General features: G+C 34.2%; 1 protein-coding gene across 4 annotated transcripts in view; it reads left to right on the forward strand.

Annotated features, from left to right (window-relative positions):
• ADAMTS6 (ADAM metallopeptidase with thrombospondin type 1 motif 6) overlaps positions 1-14,388 on the forward strand; it is a 339,082-nt gene that overhangs the window by 29,021 nt on the left and 295,673 nt on the right. For all 4 annotated transcript variants that reach the window (XR_010157222.1, XM_526907.7, XM_063811175.1 and 1 more), the window contains 3 exons: positions 10-221; positions 711-794; positions 1,308-1,453. Coding sequence is in view for 3 of the 4 variants with exons in the window: in XM_526907.7 (XP_526907.2) it covers positions 10-221; positions 711-794; positions 1,308-1,453 (442 nt within the window). In the remaining variant the exon portion in view is untranslated. The remainder of the gene's footprint in view (positions 1-9; positions 222-710; positions 795-1,307; positions 1,454-14,388) is intronic.

Below are 14,388 nucleotides of genomic sequence, written 5' to 3' on the forward strand. Positions count from 1 at the left end.
TTATTGTAGATTTCACAAGAAGTGGCAAACCTTGGTGGCTGAATGACACATCCACTGTTTCCTATTCACTACCAATTAACAACACACATATCCACCACAGACAGAAGAGATCAGTGAGCATTGAACGGTTTGTGGAGACATTGGTAGTGGCAGACAAAATGATGGTGGGCTACCATGGCCGCAAAGACATTGAACATTACATTTTGAGTGTGATGAATATTGTAAGTTTGATCCCTCTATATAATATTTTACTTCATATTTGTTGTGTTTTTGACTAAGGTCATAAATTTTTGCTGTGAAGTAAATAATGATAAGAATTTACCTGTCTAAAATGGTAAAAAATTGGTCTAGTAATGTTTCAGTTCCATAAAAATACATTTAAAGATGACCTTATCATTCATTTTTAGATAATATGACAGTTTTAGTGGATTGTTAAATCTTGTTTAAGGGTTTTTTTTTTTTTTAACTTGAAACATCAGCTCACCCTCTAATTTCCATGCTGTAGTTCATGTCTAGGAGGAAATATTTATTGAGGTAGACTTGTATAAAAACCTTTTACCAAGGCACCTTGAGGGTAGAGTTCTAAGTGATATGGGGTAATGTATACAATGGCTAAATTTATAAAAAATTGTTTTAGCACTTAAAAAACCAAACTATCACCCTATAATTTTTGTCTGACTTTGTGTCTTTTCTTATTTTCTGGAGGTCAGGTTGCCAAACTTTACCGTGATTCCAGCCTAGGAAACGTTGTGAATATTATAGTGGCCCGCTTAATTGTTCTCACAGAAGATCAGGTAAGAATGAGTTAGTTTATATATCTAAGATTGTTAACAGACAGGCTATAGAGCTATAGAATTACTTATTATTAAATAATATGTTTTATTATTGCTTCTATTAGGAAATTCTAGTTGGATATGATTTTTAGCTCTACACATTTAATATCTTCAGCAAATTTTAAATACATTACAAGAATATACCTTTTATGTTAAAGCTATATAGATTAGCTATGTTTCAGTATAAGGGTGAACATTTGCATGGCATATCTTATAATAATGATTTTCATTAGTTTTTGTGTTGATAATCTCACATATGTTCACATTATCATTAAAGCTGGAACTGGAAAAAAATACCAGTTCAATAATATACCAAATGAGCTCTAGGTCAGATATTACAGAGATAAAAATTGGCAAGAGATTATTCCTAGAAACACTGCTTCTAATTATAGTCCCACTTTAGTCTTCAAAGGTTTTAACAACTGACCTTAGTAATTTGTTTGGAACATTTCTGGTATGCATGTTGTATTGCAGCCAAACTTGGAGATAAACCACCATGCAGACAAGTCCCTCGATAGCTTCTGTAAATGGCAGAAATCCATTCTCTCCCACCAAAGTGATGGAAACACCATTCCAGAAAATGGGATTGCCCACCACGATAATGCAGTTCTTATTACTAGGTATGGTTTGTTGCAAGTATTTTTCCATTGATTGTTGTGTTTATTCACTATTGTAATAAATTTGGTTCTATGTAAAGCCTCATTCAGATAATGAGTATAGAGAAAGCAAAATGGTAATTTATTTTTCACTACTGAGAAAGAATGTATTACACTATTATTGTGTTTGCATCAAATGAACCAAATAAGAAAAAAGAAAATATTAAGATTTGACTTAGAAATTTAATAAATAACTTTCCTCCTACTGATAAGTTCTATTCATAATATTTAATCGAAAGCATGTAGATGATTTGTTAACCGAACAAAATACATACTAAAACAAGATTAAAACATATGAGAAAATACATATCTTAAAAATAAAATGACCATTATCAGTTATAAAATATATTAACTATTTTTACCTTTCAGTTGTGTTAAAGTTTATTAAAAGGGAGGCGGAGACTGGCAGTTATACAACTTACTTGAATGTTTATTTAATTTGAAATACTTTAAGATATATAAACATAAAAAACCAGATTGATTACACTATGTGTTGAACAGCTTGTCTCTCAAGCAAAATTATTATTTGGTGATAACCCATTGAATTCTTATATTGCTTTCCAGTTTTACAAAACTGTTTTGAGATCCATTTTATTCTTTACTCTCCAGCAACAATTCTGTAGATAGTGTTATTATGTTACTCATGTTAGGAATGAGGGAACTGATAGGTAAGTTTCTCAAGATTACTCAGCTAATAAGTGAAAGAATAGGGCTCAGATTCTGGTGATCCTGTCTTTGATTATACGATGCTATCTGTTATAGTTTTTAATACTCTTAATTATAATTGGTTAGAAACATTATACTTAAATTATTTTAAGATAAGTGTGCCTTTTGACTTCTTATCAATATTTTAAAATAAAAAGTAACAATAAACAATAAGCAAAATGGAAGCATTATTCTCTCTTGGCTAGGTGAAATAGTCTTTGGTATGATGGTTATTTCAATTTGCAAGGCAGTATTTAACATACGTTTCATCTGTGGTATGTTCATTGACTCTACATTAGGTTCTAGGGAGGGAATACAAAGTATATGAGTTAGAATCTTGAGATCCAGTAAGATAATGTAAACTTTAGAAAAAGTTCCCGGGTAACTGAGTCATACAGTGAAATTTCTGAATTTTTTTAATAGTTATACTTACTTTAATTGACTTTATCTACCTGGCATCATTGGTGAGAAAATTTGGTTTACGACATGCTTGCTGAATAAAATCTTATGGTTCTATATTAATATATGTTGACATTTTAGTCTGATAAAATGTGCAACAACTTAGAGTCTTGTGGTCTGGAATATTCTTAAATATACTTAAGGAATTAAAAATATACTAGGAATTGTGCGAATGTAGAAACCTTTCTGTTAAAAAATATGGACATTGATTAGTGTCAATGAAATTACTAGAAGAAGATGTCTGTTATATATAGCTAACAAAATGATCATAAATATTTACATGGCTTTTGTATTTATATTTGTAAAGCCCTGTCTTCCCAAATGTGACGCACAGTGGGCTCCCAGTACTTCACATTTGCATTATTATATCTCCATTGGATTTTTACCTTTTGCCTCAAATGACAGAAGTTACACCAAGCACATATATAGGTATTCAAGTAGTAGAGTACATCTGGGCAATTAGCCCACCTTTCTTTGCACTGGCTACAACATTCAGCTGTCCAACTTTTTATTCTGAATTCGCCTTGATATTTTCCCGATTCTCTGCAGGGCTCTTCTTTGCTTTTGTAAGCTACTTCGAGTGCCTTTTTGATGTTTGAGATTTAAACATAAATTTTTATTTTTTATTTTTATTTTATTTATTTATTTATTTTTGAGATGGAGTCCTGCTCTGTCGCCCAGGCTGGAGTGCAGTGGCGTGATCTCGGCTCACTGCAACCTCCACCTCCTAGGTTCAAGTGATTCTCCTGCCTCAGCCTCATGAGTAGCTGGGATTACAGGTGCGTGCCACCATGCCCAGCTGATTTTTTGTATTTTTAGTAGAGGCGAGGTTTCACCATGTTAGCCAGGATGGTCTCCATCTCCTGACCTCGTGATCCGCCCACCTTGGCCTCCCAAAGTGCTGGGGATTACAGGCGTGAGCCACCGCGCCCGGCCCAAAATTTTCTTTTTAAACTTGTCTGCTAATGATCAGACTAGTACTAGAAATGATAACAGGATTTAATAAGATTAGTAGTTCGAAGAGTTCATATCATATTATTTTACGTTGGCTAATATAACAGAGGTTAGAAAAATGCTTTTTGCAGCAGTGTAGAATTCTTTTTTGAACTCTTATTAAAGTTTCAAAGTAACTTCTAGCCTATTTAAAAGTCTATAATTATGTTTGAATTACTAGGGCCATAGAGTGACTTAACAAAATGGGAGGAGTATCATCTTTAATATTTAAAAATTGTTATTTTTTGAGGATCAGAGGAGAGGTACCAGTGTTGGACTCTCTCTTATATATTTTTTATTTTGAAATCCAACATGTGTTTAAATCATACTGCTAAGTTTTGTAAAAATATTTTTGAGAATTCCACAGATGATTTTATATTAATATTGAAAATTGGTTGATCTAACTCACTTATTAACATGTTCAGGGGTGTGACCTGACTGTTTATGGGTAAGATCATGATGCATGTTTGCTTGAAATGTCAACTTACTAGGGAGAATGTATAATGTGTTTATCAAGAATGCCAGGGCTGGGCGCGGTGGCTCACACCTGTAATTCCAGCACTTTGGGAGGCTGAGGAGGGCGGATCATGAGGTCAGGAGATCAAGACCATCTGGCTAACACGGTGAAACCCTGTCTCTACTAAAAATACAAAAAAAATTAGCCAGGCGTGGTTGCGGGCGCCTGTAGTCCCAGCTACTCAGGAGGCTGAGGCAGGAGAATGGCATGAACCCGGGAGGTGGAGCTTGCAGTGAGCCTAGATTGCACAACTGCACTCCAGCCTGGGTGACAGAGAGAGCAAAAAAAAAAAAAGAATGCCAGAGGAAAAATGATGGATATGTTTATTTCCACTAGGCCAAATTTTGTCCCAGGGACTCAAAGGTTTATGCAGAAAACCGTTTGAGATTGTAGTTACTTAAGTAACAATAGTTACTTTTAAAAACTCAAAATGTTATCCCGTCTTTTACAAATTATATCTTATTGTTTTATTTTGTTGATTTACATTTAAAACGAACTGTGCTCCGCAAAGCTATCAGATCACTCTGACTAGACAGGAAGAAAATAAAGGAATTTTGAATGTTGTTTTATCTGATATCAATAATATTGAATGAACACCAAAGAGCATATTTAAATTATTTATATATATTATACATGTGTATTTTATATGTACATATGTGTGTATACTATGTTCTATATAATTATTCATAATAAATAATATATAATATAATGAATAACTGTTATCACTACCTAGATTTATCAAATCTTAACTTTATGCTATACCAAAGAGCAGCTTTAGGCCATTTTCTAAAATGATGATTACCTCTCTATGTTGTATTAACTGTCTGACGTCTTAGCTCTGAATACCAAAGTTAGTGCTATAATGTATAAATTTGTGGAAATATGGCAATATTTCTATGGTTTATTATATCTCATATATTATATTATAAATATACATTAATAGTAGAATAATAAAACTGATCTTTCATTTTTGTGATCTATAATTTTAGTTAAAATATCAGTATTAGTAACTGGTATTGATTGCTTTCATAGACTAAGATCTGTTAGAATTATTTGATGATTATTAATATTCACCTAAATTAGTGAATGAAATTCACAATATATCAGTGGTGAAATATGACATTATATACCTATGTCAAGAAATGATTAATATTCTTTACTTGACACTCTAGAAGCAGAATTTTTGAAGGCAAAATACAACTGTACATATATAGTTAAAAAGTTAACTTGCTATAAAACTTGCAAATTGTCTTTATTAAGCTTTGTATTTTGTTGTTTTAAAATTATTAAATTGACAAAAATTGTGTGTCTTTATGGTATACAAATGATGTTTAGATATATCTCAACATTGTAAAATGGCTAAATCTAGCATTGGCTTGATATGTGTTGCCTCCCATACTTTATTAAGGTTTGTATTGATAAACCAAATTAGTAGCTACTTAGGAATAAAAACCTGCAAGTTGACAGATTATTTAATTTAATTAAATTTTCAGATGAAGTCAGGAAATATCCACCACAAGTTTAAAGTCAAGCCAATATCTAAATCTGTTTTGTGGTAAAATACTCAAGAAATCTATTTGTTGTCTGAAATTCAATAGGAATTCAAAGACATGGAGTATATTTGCATCAATGTTTAGCAATTAGCACGAACAGACTAATGCATATATTTCTTGGCTTTCTCTCCTATAAAGTATTGGAATCAGGTTTTTCCATTTTTAAGATAATAATACGTAACAGTTTATATTTAGGGTAGGAATTATAGCCCAAGTTCTTTTTATGGTAACAGCTTTATTGAGATATAATTCACAAACCATACAATTTACCCATTTAAAGTATACAATTCACTGGTTTTGAGTATATTCACAGAGTTGTGCAATCATCATTATCAATTTTAGAACATTCCATCACTCCCAAAGGAAGTTATCCTCCATTCCCTACATCCCCTCAGTCCCCACTCCTACCCTAGTCATAAGCAACTGCTAATCTACTTTCTGTCTATATAGATTTACCTACTCTAGACCATACATACAAATGAAATAATACAATATGTGGTCTTTTGTGACTTGCCTCTTTTACTTAGCACAGTGTTTTCAAGGTTCATCCATAATGTGGCATGTATCAGTACTTCATTCCTCTTATTGGCCTAAATTCTTCAGAATTCAAGACACCTTTTAAGACTGCCTCTATAGGCTATTTGTCAATTATTATACTTGTACAGTTTTTCATTAATGAAAAGCACAGGATTTATAAATACATCTCAAAATACAGATGCAAAAATTGCACACCAAGTCAAATAATTTAGTCTTTAATTAAAATGGGCATTTTATCCTCTTAAGGGGTCATGACTGTTTGCTTTGGTGCTGCTGGATTATAAAGGAATTAGAATTTCCAAAGTCACCTAATGTTTTCAGTTGGGAATACAAAAATAGCTATAAAAATGGTTTATTGTTAAAATTTGGCTTGCAGTGTGTGCATTTAAACAAGTTTTCTTATTTTTTAAATAATGTGTCTATCAGGATTATATATTGGTTTCATGGTAATGTATTAGGACAGATAGAGAAAAGGGAAGTTAAATGTGATATATTAACATTTATTTGGTATTCATTTATGGATTTTTAAAAATCTTTAAAGAAATGCCAGTTACCTCTTTTATGACCAGTTAAATATTTTATTTCACTAGCTTTTAAAGAATATATTTGGTTTATACGAAGTGTGAATTCAGATTGTGGGTGAATTAATTTTGGTATGTGGACATTTTGAAGCATTTATTTTTCTCTTACCACGCTGCTTTTTCTGAATTGTTTGAGATGATCATATAGTTCATCTTTCTAAAAGTGTATTAACACAGTGAATTGCAATGATTGGTTTAGAATATTAAACCAACCTTTCTTTCTTTTTTTTTCTTTCTTTTCTTCTTGAGACAGGGTCTCTCACTCTGTTGCCCACTATTATCTACCCACCCCCATTGCCCATATTCCTCCTCTTCAGTTTCCTTTCCTTTTATCCGTGCCTTGTTGGTTTCTTACTCAGAAGTGTTTATCTTGATTCAGTTACCATTTCAATCTAGACTGACAAACTGGAGTAACTCTAATTTCTTGTGTACACTGGGACACTTTTAAGAGTGAAAGAGGGGGGCTCTGTGTGATGGGTCATGCCTGTAATGCCAGCACTTTGGGAGGCTGAGGTGGGAGGAATACTTGAGGTCGGGAGTTCAAGACCAGCCTAGCCAACATGGTGAAACCCCATCTCTACTAAAAATACACAAAAACATTAGTCGGGCGTGGTGGCACGTGCTTGTAATCCCAGATACTCAGGATGCTGAGGTAGGAGAATCGCTTGAACCTGAGAGGCGGAGATTTCAGTGAACTGAGATTGCACCACTGCACTCCAGTCTGGGCAATAGAGTGAGACTCCATCTTAAAAAACAAAAAACAAACCACAAAAAAACTGAAAGAGCATGCCATTGACAGTTATGTCTGAAAAACAGGCACATATTAGGACCTGGTGAAACAGGATTATGGTTATCTCAGGCATTACCTATGTTTGTTTTTTGAAGTTCAAATAAAAATGGAAACAAGAAGATGCTATTTCCTCAGTGCCCAAATTTAATCAATTATCTTTATACACACCTTGAATAAATAGTGTACCTTATTTGTAGTAGGCGTCATTAAACAGTTAAAGAAGGATGTATTGTACTAAACTCTAAGGAATAGTAACGTACGTATTTATATTGGTTTAATGGATGTATTGATGTATGTATATAACCAAGTACCAGATACTTAAGTGCTTTACAGACACTCAATCATTTAAACCTTAAATAACTGCATGAGATAAGTACTGCTGTTTTTCTCCATATTGGAGAAGAGAGAGCTGAAGCACAGGAAAGTAAATTGATTGGCAAGGTCACACAGTAATTAGTAGAACTAGGATTTGTACCATGCAGCCTTGCTACAAAGTCCTTTTAGAAGAGTTATAAGGATATGCAATAAAAAAAAATGTGGTATCCTTTAATAACATTGGCACCTGTGGTAGGCAGACTTCTAGGATGGCCCTCAGTGATCTCTGTCTCCTGATATTCATGATTTTATGTAATCTTCTCCTCTGGAGTGTGGTCTAGCGAACTGACATCTTAACAATATGGAGTCTTCCAACTCATGAACAAAGTCTATCTCTCCATTTATTTAGGTTTTCATTACTTTCTCTCAGCAGTGTTTTGTGGTTTTCAGTGTTTTTATACCTTTGGTCATATTTTTTGATGTTATTGTCCATGATACTGTTTTTAAAATTTCATTTTCAATATTAATAGTTTTTCACTGGTATATAAAAATGCAATAGATATTTATATGGATTTTGTATCCTGTAACCTTGCTAAGTTCATTTATTGGTTTTAATAGCTTTTTGTGTGTGTGTCAGAGTCTCTCTCTTGTCTCCCAAGCTGGAGAGCAATGGCACGATCTCAGCTTTGTGATTCTCCTGCCTCCGCCTCCCAAATGGCTGGGATTACAGGTGCCTGCCACCATACCCAGCTAATTTTTGTATTTTTAGTAGAGATGGGGTTTCACCATGTTAGCCAGGCTGGTCTTGAACTCCTGACCTCAGGTGTTCTGCCTGCCTCTGCCTCCCAAAGTGCTGGGATTACAGGCATGAGCCACTGAGCCTGGACTGGTTTTAATAGCTTTTTAATAGATTCCATATATAAAGATGATCATGTTGTCTGAGATGAAAGACATTATGCTTCTTCCTTTTAATAATCAATTTTTATTTATTTATTTATTTTTTGCCTTATTGGAATGTCTAGAACTTCTAATACAATGTATAATAAAGGTGGTGAGAGCAGAGATCCTTGTTTTGTTCCTGACCTCCGCAAGGAAAGAATTCCGTCTTTCACCATTAAGTATGATGTTAGCTATAGGTTTCTTTGTTGATGCGCTTTGTCTGGTTGAGAAAATTTCCTTGTGTTCATAGTTTGCTGAGAGTTTTTTTTTTTTTTTTAATCAGGAATGGGTGTTGGAATATTACCAAATGCCTTTTCTGAATTGTTTGAGATAATCATATAGTTTATCTTTTTTAAAGTGGATTAATACAGTGAATTGCAATGATTGGTTTAGAATGTGAAACCAACTTTTTTTTTTTTTTTTTTTTGAGACAGGGTCTCACTCTGTTGCCTAGGCTGGAGTGCAGTGTTGTGATCTTAAGCTCACTGCAACCTCTGCCTCCCAGGCTCAAGCAGTCCTCCCACCTCAGCCTCCCAAGTAGCTGGTACTACAGGCGTACACCACAATGCCCAGCTAATTTTTTGTATATTTTGTAGAGATGGAGTTTCACTATATTGCTTAAGCTGGTCTCAAACTCTTGGGCTCAAGTGATCCTCCCACCTTGGTCTCCCAAAGTGCTGGGATTACAGGCATGAGCCACACTGTGCCTGGCCAAAACAACCTTTCATTCTTAAGATGAACTCAATTTGGTCATCAATGTATTATTCTTTTAATGTAGTTAGATATCTAATTTACATTCCCACCAACAGTGTAAAACTGTTTCTATTTCAAGCATTGTGGAAGACGGTGTGGCCTGGGTATATACCCAAAGGAATATAAACCATTCTATTATAAAGATACATGCACATGTATGTTCATTGCAGCACTATTCACAATAGCAGAGACATAGAATCAACCCAAATGCTCATCAATGATAGACTGGATAAAGAAAATGTGGTACCTATACACCATGGAATACTATGCAGCCATAAAAAGGAACAAGATTATGTCTTTTGCAGGGACATGGATGAAATTGGAAGCCATCATCCTCAGCAGACTAACACAGGAACAGAAAACCAGACACTGCATGTTCTCACTCAAAAGTGGGAGTTGAACAATGAGAACACATGGACACAGGGAGGGGAACAACACACACTGGGGCCTGTTGAGGGTAGGGGAAGGGGAGGGAGAGCATTTGGGAAAAGAGCTGATGCATGCTGGGCTTAATACCTAGCTGATGGGTTGATAGGTGCAACAAACCACCATGGCACATGTCTACCTATGTAACAAACCTGCACATCCTGCACATGTACCCTGGAAATCAATAAAAATATATATATAGTTAGATGTCATTTTCCAAAATCGTATTTTTTTTTTAGATTTATATTTATGAGGGATGTTGTTCTGTAGTTTTTTCTTAGACTCTATTTGCCTGATTTTGGTATTAGGGTAATGTTGCCCTCACAGAATGAGTTACGAGATAGTTCCTTCTTTTCAATTTTCTGGAAGAGTTTGTATAGAATTGATATTATTTCCTCCTCAGATGTTTTGTAGAATTGACAAGAAGCCATCTGCACTAGGAGTTTTCTTTGTGGAGTGATTTTTTTAAACTACCAGTTAAAATTGTTTAATAATATAGGGCTAATTAGGTTATCTTATTCAGTGAGCTTTGGTAGTTTGAGTATTTCAAGGAATATGTTTATTTTTTCCAAGTGGTGAAGTGTATTGGCATAATTGTTTATAATATCTTATTATCCTTTTAATATCTGTAGAATGTATAGTAAAATCACCTCTATGGTATTGGTAGTTTTTGTCTTTTGTCTTTTATGTCTTTCTCTTGTCTTTTGTCTTTTTCTAATCACTGTGGCTAGACATTTTAATAATCTTCTCAAATTTGGTTTCGGTTTTTTTTTTTTCATTTTTCTGTTTTCTGTTTCATTGATTTGTTTCCGTCTGTCTACTTGGTTCAGGCTTATTTTGTTTGTGGTTCCTTATGGCGGAAGTTGTGTCATTAATTTGAGACCTTTCTGCTTTTCTAATATAAGTGTTTAGTGTTAGAAAACTCCCCCTACATATAGATTTATTGCATCTCACAAATTTGGATATGTTGAGTTTCAGTTCCATTCAGTTCAAAATACTTTCTAATGTTCCTTTAGAGTATTTCTTTTTTTTTTTTTTTTGACCCATGGCTTACTTAGAATTGTGTTATTTAGTTCCAAATTCCCCCCCACTGCAGAAATTCTTTTGTTATTAATTTCTAATTTAGTTCCACTGTGGTCAGATAATATAGTTTGCATGACTTGAATGCTTTTTAGTTTATTGAGACTTGCTTTATGGCCCAGAATATTGTCTTTCTTGGTAAATGTTCCAGGTGGATGCGCTTGAAAAGAATGTGCATTCTGCTATTGTTGGATGGAATTTTCTATATATATCAATTAGATTAATTTGGGTGGTCATGGTGTTTAATTATTCTTTACCCTTACTGAGTTGAACAATTTGATTATGATATGTTTTGGAGTAGTTTTCATCATGTTTGGGGTCAATGAGCTTCTTAGTTCTAATTTAATCAGATTTTCACCATTTTAGCCAATATTTTCTCAATATATTTTTTTGGTTTTGCCCTTCTTGCCTTGCTTTGGTGACTTTAATTGCAGATATATTTGGTTGCTTGAAGACAACTCACATATGGTCTGCTTATGATTTTAAAGTCTCTCTTCTCTGTGTATTCAATTTTGGGTAGTTTCTATTGCTGTGTCTTCAAGGTGACTTTTTTCTACAATGAGTAATCCATCAGTCTGGTCTAATATGTATTTTCATCTTATGTAGTATAATTTTTTTCATCTCTAGTGGTTTAATTTGGGTCTTTTAAAAAATCTTTCAGATCTCTAGGCTTTAGAAAATACAAAAACTATTTTAAACATTTTGTCTACTAACTTTATTATATGTGTCAGTTTTGGATTGGTTTCAATTGACAATTTCTTTATTATGTACTGTATTTTATTGCTTCTTTGCATACTTCGTGATCTTTGATTGGGTGCCTGACATTGTGTTATTTTACCTTGTTGGGTGTCAGATATTTTTGTGTTTCTGTAATTATTCTTGAGCTTTTCCTTGGGGTGCAGTTAAGTTCCTTGGAAACTGATTCTTGCTTTTAAAATTTGTTTTGTAGTACCAATTCAGTGTTCAGTTTAGGGCTAATTATTCCCCAGTACTGAGGCAAGTCCCTTCTGGGTACTCTACCCAATTGCCCTGTGAATCTTGTGGTTTTCCAGTTGGTCTGGGTGGATCTAGGCCCTATATTTAATGTTGTGTAAGTGCTAGGCATTATTACCTCTAATCCTTTTGGGTGATAATTTGCCTGGCCTTAAGTGCTTCTCTTATGTCATATGAGCCAGATTCACACTCAACTGAATAGTTAAGGGAAATCCTTTGCAAATCTCCACAATTATCTCTTTGTGTAGCTGCCTCTGCTGCTGTACTTAGTCCTGTAAATTTTAACTGTCTTTGTCTCCTGTATTTTCTGTTCTGTCTCTTCAACTCAGAGAGTCCACTGGGCTCTACTTTGTTTTCCCCACTCTGTTTCATGGCATTGAATTTCTCAAGGTAGTAAGCTGGGGGCAATCTTAGGGCTCACTTTGTTTACTTTCCCATTTCTCAGGGATCACTGTCCTTTGCTTCCTGATGTCTAGTGTATTGCAAATTGATGTTTCATATAATTTGTTCATTTTAAACATTGTATGAGAAAGCAGGATAAATTTGATCCCTATTAATTCATTTTGTCTGGAAGCAGAAGTCCCAGGCAAACATTTTAATATTTCTGTCTTACTTTTGAGAGTAATTGTACACATCATTCTTCTTTACCCCTAAATACTTCAGTTTGTGCTTTCTAAGAACAAAAACATTCTCAGCTGGGTATGGTGGCTCACGCCTGTAATCCCAGCACTTTGGGACGCCGAGGCATGTGGATCACTTGAGGTCAGGAGTTCAAGACCACACTGGGTAACATGGCAAAACCCCATCTCTACTACTAAAAATAGAAAACTTAGCTGGGTATGGTGGCGCATGCCTGTAGTCCCAGCTACTTGGGAGACTGAAGCACAAGAATTGCTTGAACACGGGAGGTGGAGGTTGCAGTGAACCAAAATCATGCCCACTACACTGCAGCCTGGGTAACAAAGTGAGACTCTTTCAAAAAAACAAAAAAATGGACAAAGACATTCTCTTATATAACCCCAGTACAGTTGTCAAAATCAAGATATGTAGTGTTGATATAGTACTATTATTTAATCTTCAGTTCATATTCAAATTTTATCAGTTGTCTTAATAATATTCTTTATAGCTATTTTCCCCCTCAGGCCACTAACTAACCTAGGATCACACGTTCTATTTACTTGTCTTGTTCAAGAGTCTCTTTTGATTTGGAACAGTTCCTCAGCCTTTCTTTCGCTTGACTTTGACATTTTAAAAGAGTATATAGCAATTTTTTATTTTATGAAACATATCTTCATTTGGGTTTTCTGATGTTTCCTCAGGATTAAATTAGGATTATACATTATGTCCTTTTAAATACTTCGTATCATAAGACATTTGATACTGGGTTTTCCAAATATTGGAAAAGTTTATTTTGATCCCTTGGTTCATCTAATGTCCACCATGTTTCTCCTTTGTAATTTTTCCCATTTTAATTAATAAGTAATTTTTGGCAAGTTACCTCGAGACTGTAAAGATCTACTTTCTTATGAAAATTTTACCCTCCAATTTTGGCATCCAGTGATGATATTCTAACTCTCGTTATTCTTTCGATATTAGGTAGTTGGCATTCTACGTAAATAAAATATTTTTTTCTTTCTTTCTTTAAATATGGACTCACACTTTTTAAAAAATACAGATTTGGAGGTTTCCTTTCTAGGGCTCCCTACTTTTTGGGATTTCCCGTCACTTTCCAGCAGCCCTCCCATTTCTGTAGCATTCTGTCCTTTGATTCCTCAAATCAGAAGACTGCCATCTTCTGCTTTATATTTTACCACCCTGCCAGTAAATAGCTTCAATAAACTGAGGATAGGGAAGAGAGGAGGGAGCTAAATGAAACAGATTGTCTCCTCTTAATCTTCCTTGTACAGAAATTCTAGAGTTCACACCTTGTGTTTTTGTTTGTTTGATAGTTTATTTCTGCCAAATCTTTATGACCTTTGGTCTAATAAATGGTTATAAAATCTTTTCAAATATATTTTTATGTTCTGAATAAAAAATGTATTAAATGAAGGGAAGTAGCTAACGTAAAGGCAAATTAAGTGAACCCCATAGTACATACTATATCTGCAGCACTGTCCAAGGGAGAAGATGGCCAACAGCAAAAACAAGTATTTCAAGATATAATAGCAGATATTTTCTTGTGTGGGAGATGGATTCAACTATAGTTTTCTGACACTGCCTGTTAAAATATATAGGTATGATGTAGGAATCTGTTTCTT

This window comes from Pan troglodytes, chromosome 4 (assembly GCF_028858775.2).
Source record: "Pan troglodytes isolate AG18354 chromosome 4, NHGRI_mPanTro3-v2.0_pri, whole genome shotgun sequence".
Classification (NCBI taxonomy): Eukaryota; Metazoa; Chordata; class Mammalia; order Primates; family Hominidae; genus Pan; species Pan troglodytes.